The sequence below is a fragment of the Canis aureus genome, chromosome 14, assembly GCF_053574225.1.
Source record: "Canis aureus isolate CA01 chromosome 14, VMU_Caureus_v.1.0, whole genome shotgun sequence".
NCBI classification, from domain to species: domain Eukaryota; kingdom Metazoa; phylum Chordata; class Mammalia; order Carnivora; family Canidae; genus Canis; species Canis aureus.
The window spans coordinates 21646532-21666753 of NC_135624.1; the positions used below are offsets into that span (position 1 = coordinate 21646532).

Here is a 20222-nt window from a genome sequence, read left to right on the forward strand (position 1 = left end):
GTTGTGTCCATCTCAACCATTCCACCTACCATTTAGATCCCTGTCATATTGTACTACTACTAACACTTTTTATTATTTATTATTATTTATTATTTTCTACCTGAATGGGTTCATTACACTTTTACAGCTATGCCTTAACCCACTGTCTTATTTCTTTTTATATCCTCCATGATTCATAGGTTGATACCTTATACAGAATATATGTTTAAGACAGTCTCAGTTGAGCTTAATACTTAGAGCTTTAAACCAACTAATTTATCATAAGAACCTACTCCTCCAAAAGTCAAAATATTTTTCAAAGAGATTGGTGAAAGAGTGTATTCAAGAGGTCTTCTGGTTCCCCTTGCCCTGTTCTCCTGATTTCCCAGTGATGTGTATCTAAACTGTCTTATTCAAGCCACTGTGGTAGAATACCATGTATGTCCCTTTGACTACATGCATTCTACACAGCGAGGAAGAGGGCCCAATACAAAAAAAAAAAAAAATGTATATCTTTTATGCATGAATATATCAGAAGCAAATACTCTAATTTATAAGTGAAACAGAGGGGGCAGCCCCGATGGCTCAGCAGTTTAGTACCGCCTTCAGCCCAGGGAGGGATCCTGGAGACCTAGGATCGAGTCCCACGTCAGTCTCCCTGCATGGAGCCTGCTTCTCCCTCTGCCTGTGTCTCTGCCTCTCTCTCTCTCTGTGTCTGTCATGAATAAATAAATAAAATCTTAAAAAAAAAAAAAGAAACAGAGGCCAAATAAACCAGAAAAAAAAACTGAATGTGTGATTTATTATATTTAAGATTGGTCTATAAGGCTTAAATATGTCTGTCATAATTAACAGTAAATGAATGCAACTTTACAAAATCAGTATTTCGATACAGTACAGGACTAAATGTGGCAACTGTGCATTGGAAAATTAATATTTCCTCAATGCAAATATCAAATTTGCAGCACCATTTAGAAGCTTCCACTAAAAATGCAAGCTGCAGTATTTATTACAAGCTCTACTCAGAACACAAGACTACCTAAATCAAGCATTAGAGAAAAACAGTGGAGTCATTCAGGAGTAATGTGTCAGATTTGGTACAGGATTAAAATACTAACATTTTTTTAATGTCCTGGTTTCAAATTAATAAATACAAAAACAATATAAAAATATACACCAGTTGATAAGACTGCACTGCAGATGATCAGATAGTTAGATCTCACTCTCATACGTATGCAGGTATGTCTTTAGTGTCAGAATTTCTGGATAGCTGCGGCTTGTCTTGCGGAAGAAATCCAGACTGGTGAGCTGTTCGATATCCCGCACCCGAGCTGTGTGCATCTTTATGAGTTCTTCCACCCATTGCGATTCATCCTCTGAGCTCTGCAATGGAAACAGAATGCAATCAGAGTCAGACTTTTCCAGAGAAGCTTCTCCAAATGGGCAATTTGCTTCAAGTCCACAAATGACCCCACTACACTCCTGCGTGCAGAGCCAATGCGCGCTATTCCTTCCTGGCCTCCCCAGGCCGCTCTACCACATTCCTGCTGGTACCTTGCCACAAATACCTGCCCTTGGCTGTAAACGTTTTCAACAGCAATTAGCTGTACCAAATAAATGAGATGTGTGGTGTGAAAGGGCATTTGACTCAATAGGTTTTCAGAACATAAATCAAAATTACAAAAACCAAAGGCCCTGGAGAGTTCAGTAATTTGTTTCTTTCCTCGCTGCTGTCAAACTGCAATGTTGAGTACAGAGCACAAGTAATTTGGAATGCCCTTCTGGCTCCTAAGGAAAGTGAAGAGCTTATGCCTGATGCACAAAATTTCATGCATGTGTTCCTAGTCTTTCAGAAGAACCCACAATGTCAAGTATGTCATCTATTAAATTGCAGTGAATTGATATTTGAATAATGAGTTCAACTTAAAGCAGCTTGGAAACTACACCTGGTGCTTTGGAGGCCAAGAGGCCTAGGTTGGAATTGTGGCTTTATGACTTCCTGGATGTGAGACCTTGGCCAAGCTACTTAACCTCTCTAGGCTTTCTTCATTGGTTCACGAGGAAAATAATGCTTACTTCAGTAGCTCCCTGGACAGCAGGGAGAAGAAGAGAAAAGAAGAAGGGATATGAAAGGTACAGTAAGGAAACAATGCCCTGGAAAAAAAGGAAGGAAATCTCTTTCTGTCTTAGCTACTTGCCAAGATGGCCTCCTCATCGGCACAAATTCCAGATAAAAGATATCCAGATGTCCCACTCCAAACAATTTATTCATATCTAAGATGAAACTAAAAAGTAGTTCAGGAAGAGTAGTCCTTTACCATTTAAAAATATCTTCTTTCACTTTTGTGGGAAGTTCAGAGAAAGAATGAGATCTGAGAGCCCTGAGAATTCCGGGTGGGTGGGGGAATGCCTACCTTCATCAGTAGACCTGAGGCAGGGAGGGTCCTTTGCAAGTAATTTCATTCCCAAATGCCCCCAGAATTGCAATGGTTCCCAATAGACACTCTACAAGTTGAAGGGTGGCTGTAGGTTCCAGGGCTGAGTAGGTCCAGAAATGCCCTCACCCATTGCCTTCACCACTAGTGGTCTCAATGAACTCCCCACCAAAGCCTAAGAACCTGCAATGGGTTTTCTCGGAAAGCTCCAACCCACACAGACCTGGACAGGGAGCTACAGCAGCTTTTGCCAGTGCTAAATATGTCTCACGAGGGTGTTGGTTCAGGAAACTGATGCCTGGCCATCCCAGGCAATATGAAGAAATAGGAAGAAATTGCTTTGCAGGCTGGGGAAGTAAGGATTTTAACCCTCCATGCCCCACCCTCCTAACCCAAGCTAACCAAGTTCTCTGCGATTCACAGGAAAGGACAGACCTAAATATATCTCTGCCCACAACGGTACTGACCAATCCTCAGTGCGACCATATAATTAACGAAGTAGGAGGTCTCCAAATGGATCAGGACCCCCTCAGAGTAAGCAGAGTAAGCATGAAGTTATATTTTTGGGAGAATTTTCATATTCAACTTTTTATTTGATTTTGGTCTAATTTTTCCTTTTGTAAATGCAATCATTCAAATATACAAAGGGATGAAAAGGTTTTTCCTAATTTAAATAGTAGCCAGCTGGGATTATAAGAATTCAAAGAAAAAAATGTCTCTTGCTATTTCTTTCCTTGGGAAGCAATTTGCCAATTTCCTTTGAAGGGCATTTTCTTCTGGTTCTCACATGCTAAAATCTAGCTTGCCACTAGTCATTAGGAAATACTGGCTATGCAACCAGGAAGAAAATACCTTCTGCCTGTTGCAAGCTGGCAATCCACAGAAGTATTTGCTACGGGAGACTCTGGAGTGAAATGCGAAACTAATAACATTCAAGTAAAAGTTCATGTGCATCAGGGGAAGGGAAGGAAACACTTTAAAAATAAATAATTCAGAAGATCAATGCAAACAAAAATGCCTACCCATCAACTTGCTTATTATCTCTCTTGCTATGGACATTGACCCTTCACCTGCCTTTTCTTCCTGTCTCCTAAATAAGCTTGTGAATTCAAGCCCCAGCAGTCTTAAGGTGACCTTCAGAGCAAAGACAGGTGTCCGTGTGGGTGGAATAAGAATAAGAAGCATGCTGGCCATGAACTTGACAAGAAACATCTCAAAGTTCTAAGCAGGGTCAGGAGCCAGAAGGGGGAGGAAGACCTGTGAGGACATGTGGATTTCATTTGTCAGTTGTACAATTTAGGGTGACTGAAGATTGCCTTTGAACTGAGTGTCCCGTCACCATGTTCCCCTAACAGAGAGAGAGAAAGGTGAACATATGCTCCCCAGGAACCTAGGAGTACCTTAAGTGGCCTACTGTAAGTCTCAAATGTCTTGGTAATCTTGTCTTAAAAATGCACAACAGTTTAGAATTTCACTCCATATTCTATGGGCTTAGGTTTTTGCAAAGATTTTTACCTCCCCATAAGTTTTTAGTAAAACCAAAGTCCAAAGAAAGTATATCAAGTTTTACAGAGGCATTACATCCCCCTGGTACACCATGAGCTACCCTCGTGGTTACAGATAATCACACTGGAGAAAGTCATGCCAATAAGTTGACAACAGCTTGCCTTTAACTTGTAGTTCCCACCTTCTCGACCTCCCACCAAATTATTTACAAGAATCTTATTGATCTTTTAGTATAATACTGCTGCCTTCCACTCTCTTTTTTAAACTTCTAGGACCATAGCTCACTTCCAGTTCTGTTACCCCAATCCCGTGAATCTTACCAAAGCACTTTGAGCACCACACTTGACCCTTTCCAACTGAAATTTATCTCCCTAAAGCAGAGCCTAGAATGTTGCTCTTATGTGTTAGCATTGTCCATGGCTACCTAATACCTGTGCAATTAGAAGAGCTTCTAAGGTCCCCAGGTTCAGCTATGGAAATCTAATGAACTTTAAACAAAGAGGATGGGCTTTTGAAGTCAGAAGACTTGACTCTAGAGTTCTGCTCTCCTACTGACTAGCCAGGCAAAAATGTATCATACTTCTTTATTACCTAGAACTTTCAAAACAATTAATTAAATGGGAGTAGGAAGACGAATGCATATGCCTGCCTGGAAGAGGAAAGAGCTGACTAGAAATAATCTGTGTAGGGGACCTGCACAGTTCTTGGCTGGCAACATGGACTCAGTAAATGCGGCAATTATTACCTGTGCCACTATAGCTACTATTACTACTACTTTCATTTTAAATTTGATTCCAAGCAACTTTTAAAACCACATGTCCCACAATTATCCTCATTCCCAATATGACTAAAACCCTCTTCAGTAGATTATACCCCTGATCCTTCTACTCTATCAAACAAAATCATGGGGGCTATTACTTCTAAAGTTAACCTTGGGGCACAGCCTTTCTGTCACATTAAAGAGATCTAGGGAAGTGATGTGACCTGTCCCCAAGTGTAGGCAGAAGGAGTACAGGGTCAGGAGCCCACCACCTGGGGCTTTCTCATGACGCCTTCCTGCCTCTATGTACAAGTCATCTGTGCTATTTGAGAATGGGATGACCTGTTACAACTGCCCTCATAACTGGCAGGAAAATGAAAAGTCTGATTTATAAAGTATATACGCCTATAATTTATTATAGAAATTTTCAGATGTGCACAAAAGTAGAGAGAATAATATAAAGAACCCCTGTGGGGGCACCTGGGTGGCTCAGTTAAGTAAGCATCTACCTTTAGCTCAGGTCATGATCTCAGAGTCCTGGGATCAAGCCCCACATCAGGCTCCTTGCTCAACAGGGAATCTGCTTCTCCCTTTCACTCTCCCTATATGCTCTCTCTCTCTCTCAAATAAATAAATAAAATCTTTTAAAAAATAAAGAATCCCTGTGAATTCTTCCTAGTTTTAACAATGATCATGATGTTGCTACTTTCATCCTACCTTTACAAAGTATGTCTCTTGCAAAACCAAAAACATTTGGATGCTTTTATCATTTGATAAAATCCAATGCATAATTAGAACCACAATAAATGCACACTCCCATGCTTCACCCCCAACACTGAAAATTAAAAAGCCATTCAGACACAATGATCCCACGTGGTCAGCAAAGTTTTGTTTGGGTCTTTTTCTTCTTTCTACTTGGTTACACTGTATAGTCCAAATGTCTTATAATAAGTATGTAAGAGCTTACCAGTGGGAATCTAAATTAAGAAACAAAGATGAGTCATTTTTAAGGACTGTCTTTGAACTCACATTGCAGCTCTCTTCATTGTCTGGTCTGTGGGGGAGGATGAATGAAGAGACGGAGAGGGGGCCATCACACTTGTCGGCAGGCTGAGTGAAATCTAGGCAGCTGGTGATGATGCTGTAGTAGTGGGTTGGTACGGGAATGGAGCTGCCCTCCACATACCTAGAGCAAGAAGGAAAAACAAAATGACAACTGATGTAGTAGCTTTCTTTTTAAAATGGTGGCCAAAGGGGGCACCTGGGTGGCTCAGTGGTTCAGCATCTGCCTTTGTCTCAGGTCAGAATCCTGGGGTCCTAGGATGGAGTCTGGCATCAGATTCCCCACAGGGAGCCTGCTTCTCTCTTTGCCTATGTCTCTGCCTCTTCCTCTGTGTCTCTCATGAATAAATAAATAAAATCTTTAAAATAAATAAATAAATGGTGACCAATGAATACCACCTAAGTCACTAAAATTAACTCCCATTCAACTGAATCCATTTTCATTTCTAAGCACTAGCCTCCTTCTATATGTTGAACATAATGCTTTCGCTGTCTGGAATCCCCTCTTTCTCTCGACCTAGCAGGGTGAAAGTGATATTCCAGGCAAAGAAAACAGCTTGAACCAAGACTCAGAGGCTGGACATGATGACCAGACCAAGATAATAGAAATGTAAGGCTGGAGGAGCCAATGAAAAACCATAAATTGCAGGCTTCTGAGAGCCACCTTGTGGGATTTGGGCATTATTGTTTAAGTAGTAAGACCTCATTGAAAGTTTCTGTGCCAGGGAGAGACATTGTGAGATCCCATGATTCAGGAAGATAACATACATAGAATTATGTAAAGTGGACCTGAGGAGGAGACACTGGGGCTAGGGCAATAATAAGCCCTTTTAAGCCATAATGAGATGCTGAACTTGGTACAGAGAACTCATTTACTCAAGGAAATACTAAGGACTGATGAGCTAATAACAAACCTAGAAATTTAAAAGAAAAAAATCTTTTCCAGTAAAATGAAGTACAGAAAATCCCAATTCCTTACCTGGTTTTCTATTCTCTTAATTTTAATCATTTTCAAAATATATGATCTAAATGATAATTTTGGCTAAAAACTATAACAAGGATCAGCAATAAAAGGAATGTACAATTAAGATGAAATTTCTCTTATGGATGACGAAAAAAGGAATAAGATAACCCCTATTTTATTCATTATATTTATGAAAAAATGGCATTTATTCCTACTTGTCTGTAAAGCACAATTAAACCCTATCATATTTTGTGCCACTCTCTGTTTCATGCATGTATAAAACTAAATGACTTCTAATGAGGGGTACCTGGGTGACTCAGTCAGTTAAGCAGCTGATTCTTGATTTTGGCTCAGGTCATGCATGACCTCAGGGTCCTGGGATCGAGCCCCCAGTTGGGCTCCTTGCTCGGCAGGGAGTCTACCTCAGGATTCTCTTTTCCTCTGCTCCTCTCCTGCATGTGCACTCTCTGTCTTTCTCTCAAGTAAATAAATAAATCTTTTTTTAAAAAATAGATGACTTCTTATGAATTTATTGTATTTGTATCTTCTTGCCTTCTGTTGTAGGAACTGTTAAGTTCCTTCTGAGCAAATATACCTTATCTTTTTATCTCCTCAAGAGTATCATGGAGAAGGAAACAACTAGACTTGACCAAAGTCTATATGCAATTTCCTATTAAGGTATAGTGACTCAGAAAATCTAAGGGATTTCAAAAATCCCCCCCCCCCCCCAAACTGGAGATGAGTGAATGTTATCATCTTTCCACTGAAGAGTTATTAAAGAATAAATGAAAAACTTAAAAAAAAATCTTTTGGCACACTTCTCTCATGAAATAGAAAAGTACACTTATTTACCAAAAAACTCCATTCCATTCTAACCACCAATACCACATTTAATCAAAGACCCAAAAGCACTGAAGAAATCACAAGGAGATTCTAAGAGCAAAAGATTTCAGGGGTATCAGCTCTTCTCTAGCATGTGAATATTTGTAAAAGAGCCTTGAGAGAGATCTTAGAATTTAAAAACACACACTGAGTAGAAATGACAAACTTACTGTTTGATTTTGTCCTGTGTGTCATGTAAGCCGTCATAGTCATAGTCAAAAATTGGTCCACTTATCACATTAACTCCATTTCTTTCTGAGGCATATTTCTTCACCAATACCCTTTGGAAATAATTCCAGACTCCTGTAGGGAGGAAAAAATCCATTCTTCACGCACAAAACTCCTTGCTGTGGTGGAATTCTTTTTAGGATGCATTCTACAAGCCAAATGTCATAAGCAAAGAGATAGTAGAGCTGTTGCAACTCTTGAAAAGAATTCACCCTCAAGTACTAGCTGTGTGTGTGTGTGTATGTCATTTATGAACCGGCAGAGAAAAAAGTATGGAGACATTGGTAGGGGAGGTTAGTCTATCTAGATCAACAAGTCAAGGAAGGGTTCCTCACAAAGTGGCTCCTGAGCTGAGATCGGAAGGATAAGTGGGTGTTTTCTAGGCAAAGAGGTGGAAACACAGTAGGAAAGGGGAATCATGTATACAAAGGAGGAAGCAAAGTGTTGGTGAGAAACTGAAAAAGGGTTTTTGTCTACTCTTTCTTCCACCAGGATCTCATAGATTTGCTTGCTTCCAAATTTGTGTCTCTAGACCTGACCCTTCCAAAGAATTCCCGACATGTTATCCAATCACTCATTTCATGGTCTTCTTGAATACATAATCATCATGTCTAGCAAAAAATTATCCAAACAGAATTCTTGGTCTTTGTTCTCAATCCTGCTCTAACTCCCAACTTCTTATCAGTTAATGGCACTCACTCACTCACAGGTTCAAGTCCAAATCCTAGGAGTCATTCCTGATGTGGCTCTTTCTTTCATATACATGTGAACAAGCCCTGCCAGGGCTATCTCTGTAATAAACTCCCAACATCCAAATCTTACCATCTCTCTGCATCTTTACTGCATCCATCCTGTTTCAGCTACTGTCTTCTCTACAAAGAACTGCCACAAAAGACTATGACCACTAGCACAAAAGACTACTTCTCAGGCTCTCAGTGAGAAATTCATACTTCCCAGCAGCCCATTACATAATAGTCATTTGGATCCTTTTGCACCATAATCAGATTGTATCACACTCTTCCCAACTTTCCATTTCTAACATTCCAGATGATGTATCACTGCAATCAGAATAAAATCCCAGCTTTCCACTGTGGCCCCTATCTACTTGCATGACTTTACTTCCCACTTCTTTCCACCTCTGGTACATGACTTTCTTACTGTCTTCCCATTTGCCAAACTTGTTTCAGACTAAGCATTTGCATCTGCTCTTCTTTTTGCTGGGGAAACCCTGATCTGTACACGTCTGGCTTCTCCTCCTTCACTCATTTCTCATTTTCAAGGTCACCCCTGGAGAAGACTTCCTCACCCACCTTAGCTCCAGTTTATATTCTGGTCAATCAGAAGGGCAGAGAAGAGCAGAGTGGGGAAAAAGGAAAGGCAAAAGAAGGGAATGACACAGGAGGACAGGAAAGGCACATAGTGACTTGGTTCTGAAATTAACTACATCCTACTTTGCATGGGGGTTTTGAGATTCAGGCTGTTATCACTTCTTATCTCCCCTGATTAAAAAGTACTTGGCTGTTTTTCTCACAGTGGTTCTACTGTTCTTTATACCTTCTGATACTCTACTCTGAAGGAGAAAGACAAAGCACCCCACCGGAGCCAAAATACCATAGATATTTGTAAGAGAGAAAGGAGGACAGTGGGAGAAAAGTTCAAATGTTAAGCATAAAAACTGGAAAGGCAAAGAGGGGAAGAAATAACAATGAGAACAGTCAAAAGGCCAAACCCACAGACATGTGGCATGTGAAAAAACCATTCCCCTAGGGAAGAACAGCGAGCTCTCTGTGAAAGGCCTTTTGCCATGCCAGCCTCGAGGTGGTACCGTGTGTTTCATTTATTACTGCTTGGTCAAAAAAGCATCAGTAAAGAATAAAGAAATCCAGGAAACCCTGATTTGTGGAAATTAAATGAAGATGCATTCCATGTAATATTATGACAAATTTATCTATGTGAGTTTCTGAAACATTTCTCAATTGGGCCTAAGAAAATACCAGGAAATCTCTTTTTAAAAGCATACTTTAATTTTTACTCATAAGCAATGGATCCCACCTTTGGATAAACCTTCATTTACTAATTAGGACATCAAATAAACTTTTTTTTTTCTCTAAATCATGTTGGCCATTTCACCGATGTCAAGTTGGGGAAGCTTGCCACTGTTGATGCACTTCACAATCATGTGTTCGGATTCTGAGACTTTATTTCAGCCCCAAGAGTCCTGTAACACAGCCAGTGCTCCTTCGCCAAGTGGAGGTAGGTAGAAGTGCTTCCTTTTCCTACCTCTCCTTTAAGCATATAAGTTTCTTCACTGTAAAGGGTAGTAAAAGTTATTCCAGAATGCTTTCTCTATCGTTGAATACATGGATGGATGGATGCAAGGATGGATGGATGGACGAATGGATGGATGGATGGATGAACGGATGGGCAAATGAGTGAATGTTATCAGAAATAGAAAATAAATGGATTATTCTGGCCATTGGACAATTAAGTCATAAATCCATATAAGCCATAGAGATCATGCAATCAAATCTCATAATTTTATAAATGAGAAGATAAATGACATTTTTATGGTTATGTAGCTAGTGGTCATACTCTGGGGACTAGAATTCAGTTTGAGGGGCAGGGCTCATTATGCCTATATCATTCATAGCATCACTATCATCCACAAATATTTATGGCATATACAAAGAAATTATGGGTGTTCAAAGAAACTAAAATAATTTGCAAAGCCCTAAGACCATCTGAATTTAATATTCTCATGATTCAGAAGACCCTTTAAGTTTTTTCCGGGTTTCATGGTTAACATTCAGAATACATCATTACCACCTAACCTGAAGGAGAGAAGTGCTAGTGGCTTTTAATTTAACATTCAATAAATAAATATAAGTGTTGTCAAATGTCAAGTGGTCTCCAAAGCACAAAGAAGGACCTTCTTGCACCAATATAATGAACATTGAAATAAAAGGAACACCAGTCTAGAAGCAAAATACCAAATTGGTTTGGTTCAGTTTCTGTCATTTTGAAATTGGATGATTTCTTGTGATTTTCATTTTTCATTTATAACCAAGGGACAAACAACCTGCCAATCTCCCTCACAGACTTATATTTTGGATTAATGGTAGAGAATTTACATGAAAGTTCTTCACAAATTGGGGTGCCTGGGTGATTTAGTTCATTAAGTATCTGCCTTTAACTCATGTCATGATATCAGGGTCCTGCAATCATCTCTGCATCTGGCTCCCTGCTCAGTGGGAACCCTGTTTCTCCCTCTCCCTCTGCCCCTCATCCCTGCTCATGGTCTCTCTCTCTCTCTCAAATAAATAAATAAAATCTTTTTAAAAAGAAAGTTCTTTAAATAATATAAAAGCAAAATATGTGACAGATACTACTATCGAAATCAATATACAGGTAGAAAAGGCAAGTGGTAAATTTAGAAATATTTCTTTTCATAAGTAATAGTTTACTAGGTAAATATCAGACTTACGTTTGAAAGCAGGGTACATTGGAACCATATTGGTTACAAGGAATGCATCATATTTAGCTTCCGGTGATGAGCTCAGATCTAAACGTTAGGCAAACAAATAGTGTCCATTACTTACCAAAATCTATATCAATGAAAAAAATCAACCTTCTAAAATGGTCCAAACTGCTTGATGAATGGTGAATGGATCTACTCTTTTTTTCTACTTATTCCCTACTTGATACAGCATTTCCTACTTCCCCTCCCACTCAATCTCCTTTCTTCACCGAGTTCTCTACCCAAAATTTTTACAATGCTTTTGCTTCCTACTAGTCTTGGGTTGACTAAATATTACCTAAAAGAAAAAAAAAATATTACCTAAAAGAATTCCTTGATTTCACTAGCATAATTTGGACTTTAAAAATGTCATCACCTTACTGAGAGATAATAAAAGGGCTTCTCATATTCTTAAGCGATCACCTGTATAGATGGTACTTAAAACCTTAATGTCCTAACAATGTAAGATTTCACTTTCAGATTCCCATTTAATGATGAGAGGGGGCACGCTCTCTATTCCCTTGTGCTTTAGAATTCTTCTAGACAATAGGATTTCTGAAAGGTGGTCTCTCTTCTGAAGGATTTTAGAGGGATCCCATAGAAGTCCACTTCTTCAATCTCTTGACCACCTCTTCTGAAGAAAACCTGACCACAGAAATCCTAACAGTACAGATTCCAGAAAGTAACACCTCTCTAGAATGGTCAGATCCTAATATTCTGTAACTTACAGGGAGGGAAGAGGAATCCATTGGACATCTGTTTATCATTTTTGTAGGCCAAACAGCTTTGACTGAAACTCGGAGACACACGGACATCAGGCCGGACACAGTTGGTCAGGTACTCAGGGACGCCAGAGACCTCAGCCTGCACAGGGAGTCAGAGGTAGTTAGGAATGCCATCACAAAGACCACGCTAAAGCGACAGGGAAATACTGAAGCCAGGCTGCTCTGTCATGAATAGTCAGAACCAAAACCCCTCTAGTTTTTACTATAGCTCATACTCTGATACACCCTGACTCCTAAAAAAAAAAAAAAAAAAAAAAAAGCCTCAGTTTTAAAAGCAGTAAGCCAGGAATTTTCAAACTCTTGTTTTTTCAGTGGTGGAACTCTTTCATCAAAGTCTCAAGTAAAACAACAGTACGGAAAGCAGAAATTGCACTGTTGAAATACTCGATAGGATTCCATGGGAAACAGCTTAAAAAAGAACACTCAAATAAATAATATAGATATATCCTCTATAAAAGTGTGTACCAGGGCATATGCACATGCATACTAACGGGAAGCTGGGTTTGCAGCACTGGATGTATTCACTTGTAATCAGAAATCAAAAACATACCTCAACTGCCAAATACATTTTTCTAATTCTAGATAAAATTTACCTATCTCATCTACCCCACAACTGAAACCCCCACACACAATCTGTATTAAAAAATGGGATGTTGACAGTCAGGGAGGCTGTACGTGGCTGGGGCAGGGGGATATGGGAACTCTGTTTCTACTCAATTTTGCTGTGAACCTAAAACTCCTATAAAAAAATAAAGTCTATTAGAACAAACAGTCAAATCTTGATGACTTCTACAACTATCATGCAATGGCAAGCAGAGTAAAAACAATGAAAAGTGTTAGCATACTCCCTTGATATATCAATAATTTAACATAGTCCCATGAATTTATTAGGGCACTGGATAGAGTCTAGTTCAAAATATCTTGCAATAGTTTCAGTGTAAGATTTCTTTGATCAAGAAAAATTAAAATATTTTCTAAGACAAATTTCTGTTAGGCAAGAAATCATTACATTAATGCAAGGAATGTAATTGCATGAAGAACATGAAACACAATTTTTTCAATGACCTGTTTGGAAATAGTGTATGATGTCCAGAGTGGCATTAGGAATATTTCACTATAACCACTTTCAAAGTCAGTGTGATATAAGATATCATATCTAGTCCGATAAAGCACTGCAGGACGTCCATAGAGGAGGTGTCTCTCTAGGAAAGAGAACATAAACTGTGTTAAACACATATTAAATTTTACATCAAATGTGAAAGAAATATTGGAAGAGTCAAGTTGTCCAAAATTTGCTTGCTTACTTATTAATAGTGTAGTTCCTTCTTCTTAATTTAATCAAGTTAGTTTTCCTAACACTTTGTGGTTTATCTGACCACCTAAGCATGGGTCAAAGTTTAATGTTACTGAAAATAGACGGTAGATGCCATATTTATTTTAATGCTTTTTTTTCAGTTATAAAGAATTTTAATCTGTATAGGAAGAAAACCTTATAATAAAAATTGAAATGATTCAGCAGAATGGGGAGTCAATAGGATTGATTTTTCTTGAATTAATTCATTTGACCCCTGAAAAGGCTCATCAGATTAACCAATGATTTAATTAAGAGGAAGGCACTCTTTGATCATTATTTGCAAACTGCAACTCAAATAATGCATTATTTCAGCATAAACAGTGAGTAGTAATGAGCATTTAAAGTAAGCAGCTTTATCACATGGAGGAAACTCTTTAGGTAAGAACTTAAAGGAACATGTATAGATAAAATAAGTGGGCATTCAAGGGGGTCCCTTAAATACAGAAGGTGGCGGAGGGGTGGTCGTCAGTTACCAAAGCACTCAATTAAGACCTAAGATTGTGGACCTCCAAGAGAAAGCTCTCTTAGGGGGAAAACAACTACAACAAAAAGGTCTGAAACCTTACTCTTTTAAGAAGAAATGAGAATTTAGTGTGTAAACTTTCATTCCACACCCACAATAAATGCCTGGAGTTTGAACTGCCCATTTTGGATAGCTATAGTCAAAACTTTCATACATTTTTGGAAATTGGGGTCCTAGAGACCAAAACTATTTAGAGATTGAGGCTTAGGCAACTCACAATTCCTTAGGTGATAATCAAAAAAATATATAGTTTTATTAGAGAAAATCAGTTCCGGCAATCACTTATTAAATTATGTATACATGTTGCTTTAATTAAAGTATTACCATTCTATGCAAGTAACAGAGAAAACTCTTCGTAGAATATTTTGCAAGACTTTCCCAAGTAGAACTGCTGATTTGAGGCAAAGTGGCCCACACTGCTATCGCAAAAGCCTGTTCTGGGTGATTTGGCTTCTTCAGTAATGAAGTAATGGAGAAGCCTTGTTTAAGCTGCCAAATTTGAGGACCCACCCCTAAGAATTAGAACATAATACGATAGCCTTATATGAATGAATTATAATGAACAAGTGAAAAGCCAGCAAATCATAACAGTAGTACTTGGGGGCAGTTAACCAAGTCAGACTTTCCTTCAAAACTCAAACCAAACCTTTTCTAGGTTCAAAATTTCCATTAACGTTTTCCTTGTTTTCATTTTTGTTGCCTCTGAATTTCCTGGTTTCAGCTGGAAGCAGAAGTATCAAAATTCTTTGAGAAGCTATTCTCTTTGTATCATTCAAATTTCAATGCTTACCAAACACATTCCTCCAAATTCAAATGCAAACCTAGTATCAATCTATTCCATTAAGAGACAACAAAACAGCAGCCAGGGTCCATACAATAGCAGCCACCAACAGTAGTCTTGGGCAATCTAAAGATTCCACCGAATCTGGCTTCTCAGTTCTCATTTACTGGCATTCCTCAGCCAAACACCTCCCTCCATGAAGGCTGGTTTATTTATAATATTCTGGTCCCAATCATCCTTAGCAACTCTATGCCATTATACGTGTGATTCCTTTTCTTTCTACCAGGAATGGCTTCTCCAACAGTCCTGTCACCTATCTTCCTTCAAATTTTTCATTAATATATTCTCTCTCATCAAACGTTTACTGAGTACCTTCTTTGTGCCAGGCCTCAGGCTATAGAAGAGAGATACTGGGCAAAGATAATGACGAGAGAGCTCTTACTGATGTAGGAAAGACATTAGGGTTCGGAGCCAACAGCAAGAAAGAATTCTTGAGATGTCTTTGGTGCAAAAACATGGTTCTATTAAAGCACTGGGGCAAGACCTATGGGCAGAAAGAGCTGCCCTGGGGTCATGAAAAGTGGCCTCAATTAGATACTTTCAAGTTGGGAAGGGGTTAGGGATAGCATAAGTCTCTGAGGAATTTGGAAGTAAGGTTCCCAGGACCTTGAGGGCTCTAGCTATTGTTAGGAAAAGGTCATTTACTACTGTCTATTAAGACCTTAATCAGAAGACCCCTCAGATATATATCAGTGAGTCATATGCTTGGGGGATGATTGCCAACATATATCTTGAAGGGAAGAGATAAAGGAAGTTTCCAAAGGAATTTTTATATGTTAAAGTAGACTTACAGGATCCTGGGGGTTGGGCTGAGGTGGCCTTTTGCCGTTAGCAAAGTATTAACTTCGAAGCAGCTGAGTTCCTAGAGGAATGTCACTCTGCCTGTTTCAAGGACTTGTCAATGGGCTATAAGTAGTAAGGGAATTTAATTTTTCTTTTGCCTTCATTTCCCACATCATTACCTTCTAAAAGCTCATGGTTCAATGGGAGAGACCAACATGGCACAAATAACTCAAGTGCAGTATGGTATGCACTATATCAGCGATGTCTACAGAGTGTAATGGAAACACAGAACATGATGAATGCTATGGGTGGGAAGAAGGTGGCATCAGTACAGTCTTTACAGAATGTAGGAAGCTAGGCCAGGTTGACCTCGGCATGGTTTATGCCTGCTGCCCTGGCATAATTGTTAATAGCGCCCCTTCCATACTCAAATGTGGATGACAAATAACATGCTCACATAGTCCAGCACCAGTGGAAGAGAAATGAAGGAGAGAGGGAGAGAGGGGACCAAAGGGAAAGAGACATCTTAAGATTCACTTTCTTCTGAAAGATTTTCCCTGTTAAGATTCTCCATCTCTATTCACTCTTCTGCTCTGAATGTATAGAAATGTACACTTCATAGCTCTTCAGAAATGTGCATTTCATCATAGCTCCCAAGCTAAGCACAATTGCAGTTTTGGCCCCATAGCTGAAGCACAAATACATCATTATGTGACTTTTTCTTAAAGGTTAACTGGGCATATATAGCATAAAGAAAAAACAATATAGAGGTTTTGACAGTTTCCTAAAATCCAACCAATTTCCCCAATTAACCCAAAGAATTTACTCAGATCTTCCTGAAGCATAATTATTTCATCTAAGAAAGAGGTGAAATAATCTTTGTGGTAAGAAACACAAATTTTATGGTCTAGAATAAAAATTTAGGTTTTCCTTTTCAGTTTGTCAGAGTATCAAAGAACCATTGATTCTTGGTCATAGCCTGACTCTGCTACTCATTGTGACATCTTGCACAAGCTACCCATTGCATTTCTGTTTAGCAGAAAATTCCTGCTTGAGCCATAAATATGTATTTGAATCTGTCTCTGGACAAATAAGCTCTTCATCTTGAGACCAGCCACCCTGGAGATGAGCCTGCAAGCCTCTACTTTTGAAATACATTCCTCATGATTTCTTGATATAGGTCTAATGTACTCCATGTCTTGTTAGGCTGGGTTCCTACTCCATGGGATTCCAGACAGAGTCTTCATTCTATACCCCATTTCCCTGTTTACAATAGTCTCTGGCATTTTGGGTACATGCCAAGGTTCTCCTCCAGATACCACATTTGGCAAAATACTGTGAGGCAAATCTTTTTAAGTGGTATGGACTTCCCCAGGGCTCATTCTTTTGTCTTCCAATATTTGGTCATCCAGACTTTGAGTTTGTATTTCTTTTCCCTCCTTAGCTTCCTGATTCATATTCCCACAGATTAGCTGGCTGACTTGAGGGCCACATAAAAATCTCTTTTTTTGTCTTTTTTTTTTTTTTTTTAAAACATTCATTCCTACATAATATGCCCTTGGATTTTACCACATAATCTCTATTCAAGGTCTTTCTTTTTCCTTCATCCTTTCTCCTCCTTTCCCTTGCAAGTGCCTGCTGTCATTTATTGCCATGTCAACCTCTTCTGAGATTTGATTTGATGCCTGTTAATGTCCTGTTCTTTCCTATCTCAACCTTTAAGACACTATCCTGTAATTCATCAACTGGCTACATTTTGTGATAAAATAATAATTTAGGGAGGATAGGGATTTTCTCTGTTTTGTTCATCATTTTATCTCTTTAGCTCTAACAATAGCAAATGTATAATATCTACTTGGTAAATACTTGTTAAATAAATGGATGATTGTATTAGTTTTTTAAGACACTGTTCTTTATGACTCTCAAGAACTGACTTTCTATGTATGATCTGCCTAATACAATCCTGAGAGATATGTAACTGGATTAATAGCTTCACTTTACTAATGAAGGAAGTAGAGGTTCATTATTTATACAAGATAATTCAGGGATCCCTGGGTGGCGCAGCGGTTTGGCGCCTGCCTTTGGCCCGGGGCGTGATCCTGGAGACCCAGGATCGAGTCCCACATCAGGCTCCCTGCATGAAGCCTGCCTCTCCCTCTGCCTATGTCTCTGCCTCTCTCTCTCTGTGACTATCATAAATAAATAAAAATTAAAAAAAAAAAAAAAAGATAATTCAGTTACAAAGCAGTACCCAGAATCTAAGCCTCCATCCTCCTGGTCTATTATTCTTCATTAGCATTTTGGGCAGTCTCCAAGTGCCTGCTAACTATTGGGTTATTCTAAGGGAGGGCATACTGGAATGAAGAACCAACTACTCCCAGGCATGAGTTCTCCCTGAGTCATGCTTGGTAAGAAGCTAATAAGAACAGCAGTGTGCCTTGAAAAAAGCAAAGCAAAGCTGGAGGTATCACAATTCAGGACTTCAAGTTATATTACAAAGCCATAGTAATCAAAACAGTATGGTTCTGGCACAAAAATAGACACATAGATCAATGGAACAGAATAGAAAACCCAGAAGTGAACCCACAACTATATGGTCAATTAATCTTCAACAATCTTCAGCAAAACCCAGTAGTAAACACACAACTATATGGTCAATTAATCTTCATCAAAACAGTATGGTCCTGGCACAAAAATAGACACGTAGATCAATGGAACAGAATAGAAAACCCAGAAGTGAACCCACAACTATATGGTCAATTAATCTTCAACAAAGCTGGAAAGATTATCCAATGGAAAAAGACAGCCTCTTTAAACAAATGGTGTTGGGAAAACTGAACAGCATCTTACAAAAGAATGAAATGGATCACTTTCTGTCACCATACACAAAAATAAACTCAAAATGGGTTAAAGACCCAAATGTGAGACAGGAAACCATTAAAATCCTAGAGGAGAACACAGGGAGTAACCTCTTTAACATCAGCCGTAGCAACATTTTTCTAGATATGTCTCCTAAGGCCAGGGAAACAAAAACAAAAATAAACTACTGAGATTTCATCAGAATAAAAAACTTCTGCACAAGAAAGGAAACAATCAACAAAGCTAAAAGGCTACCTAAGGAATGGGAGAAGATACCTGCAAATGACATATTTGATGAAAGGCTAGTATTCAAAATATATAAAGAACTAACACAGCTAAACACCCAAAAAACAAATAATCCAATTTAAAAATGGGCAGAAGACACAAATTGACATTTTTTCAAAGAAGACATATAGATGACCAACAGACACATGAAAGGATGCTCAGTGTCACTGATCATCAGGGAAATGCAGATCAAAACTACAATGAGATATCACTTCACACCTATCAGAATGGCTAAAATCAAAACACAAGAAACAGGTGTTGGTGAGGATGTAGAGAAAAAGGAACTCTCATGCACTGATGGTGGGAATGCGAACTGGTGCAGTCACTCCAGAAAACAGTATTGAGTTTCCTCAAAAAGTTAAAAACGGAACTACTCTAAGACCCAGAAGTTCTACTACCAGGTATTTACCCAAAGAATACAACAATACTAATTCAAAGGGATACATGCAGCCCAATGTTCATAACAGCATTATCTACAATAGCCAAATTATGGAAATAGTCCAAATGCCCATTCCATTGACTAATGAATGGATAAGGAAGATACGATTATATATAACATATATAATACTATATTATTATATATAGTAATATTACCCGGCCACCAAAAATAGTGAAATCTTGCCATTTGCAAAAAGGATGGAGCTAGAGAGTATTATGCTAAACAAAATAAGTCAGAGAAAGATAAATGCCATACGATTTCACTCATATGTGGAATTTAAGGAACAAAACAAATTATCATGGGAAAAAAAAGAGAGAGAGAGGAAACAGACTCTTAACTATGAAGAACAAATTGATGGCTACCAGAGGGGAGGTGTGTGGGGGTGATGGATCGAATAAGTAATAAAGGGATAAAGAGTGAACTTGTGATGAGCACCAGGTGTTGTATGGAAGTGTTGAATCACTAAATTGTACACCTGCAACTAATATTACATTGTATGTTCATTAACTGGAATTAAAATAAGTTTAAATAAATTAGTTAATTTTAAAAGAATAGAAATTTGTATCAAAGCATCTAGTACTTCAAAAACAACTTCCAAACCCTAATGAGCACAGAGATTCCCTTAATATTTTCTCTTCATACCAACCCTTAGAATAAGAAGGCATTTACAGAGAAAAGCCCAAGGGTTTTAGTGTCACATAGAACTGGAGTCAAATCTCATCTCAGCTTTTGATAGAAGTGATTCTGTAACTTCACCTCCCCAAAGCTTCATATCTCACTGGGATGTTGCACCGTTTAGAGACAAAATAGGTAAAGTACCTAGCTCAGTCTTCACCCAGAGTGGTTGTAGTTGTAATTGCAGTGATTTTGCAAAAAGTATATGCTCTACTTCAATAGCAGCAGGAATACTGGTAGTCTGAGGTTATTAAAATTCAGCATCTGTTCTATCTAATTCACTTTGAATCTTACTATAATCATAAAGAATTATACCAATTGTTGATTTCTCCCAAATCTTCCCCA

General features: G+C 38.6%; 1 protein-coding gene across 10 annotated transcripts in view; it reads right to left on the minus strand.

Annotated features, from left to right (window-relative positions):
- Nucleotides 1-749: 749 nt before the first annotated feature.
- The window catches only part of ENPP2 (ectonucleotide pyrophosphatase/phosphodiesterase 2), a 111473-nt gene continuing 92000 nt past the window's right edge, over nucleotides 750-20222 (minus strand). For 7 of the 10 annotated variants that reach the window (XM_077847064.1, XM_077847063.1, XM_077847057.1 and 4 more), the window contains 7 exons: nucleotides 14642-14716; nucleotides 13184-13320; nucleotides 12062-12197; nucleotides 11301-11378; nucleotides 7759-7891; nucleotides 5710-5866; nucleotides 750-1362 (listed from right to left, as the gene is read on the minus strand). In XM_077847064.1, coding sequence (XP_077703190.1) covers nucleotides 1192-1362; nucleotides 5710-5866; nucleotides 7759-7891; nucleotides 11301-11378; nucleotides 12062-12197; nucleotides 13184-13320; nucleotides 14642-14716 — 887 coding nt within the window. In that variant the 3' untranslated portion in view covers nucleotides 750-1191. The remainder of the gene's footprint in view (nucleotides 1363-5709; nucleotides 5867-7758; nucleotides 7892-11300; nucleotides 11379-12061; nucleotides 12198-13183; nucleotides 13321-14641; nucleotides 14717-20222) is intronic. The other 3 variants (XM_077847059.1, XM_077847058.1, XM_077847065.1) reach the window with 1 other exon arrangement.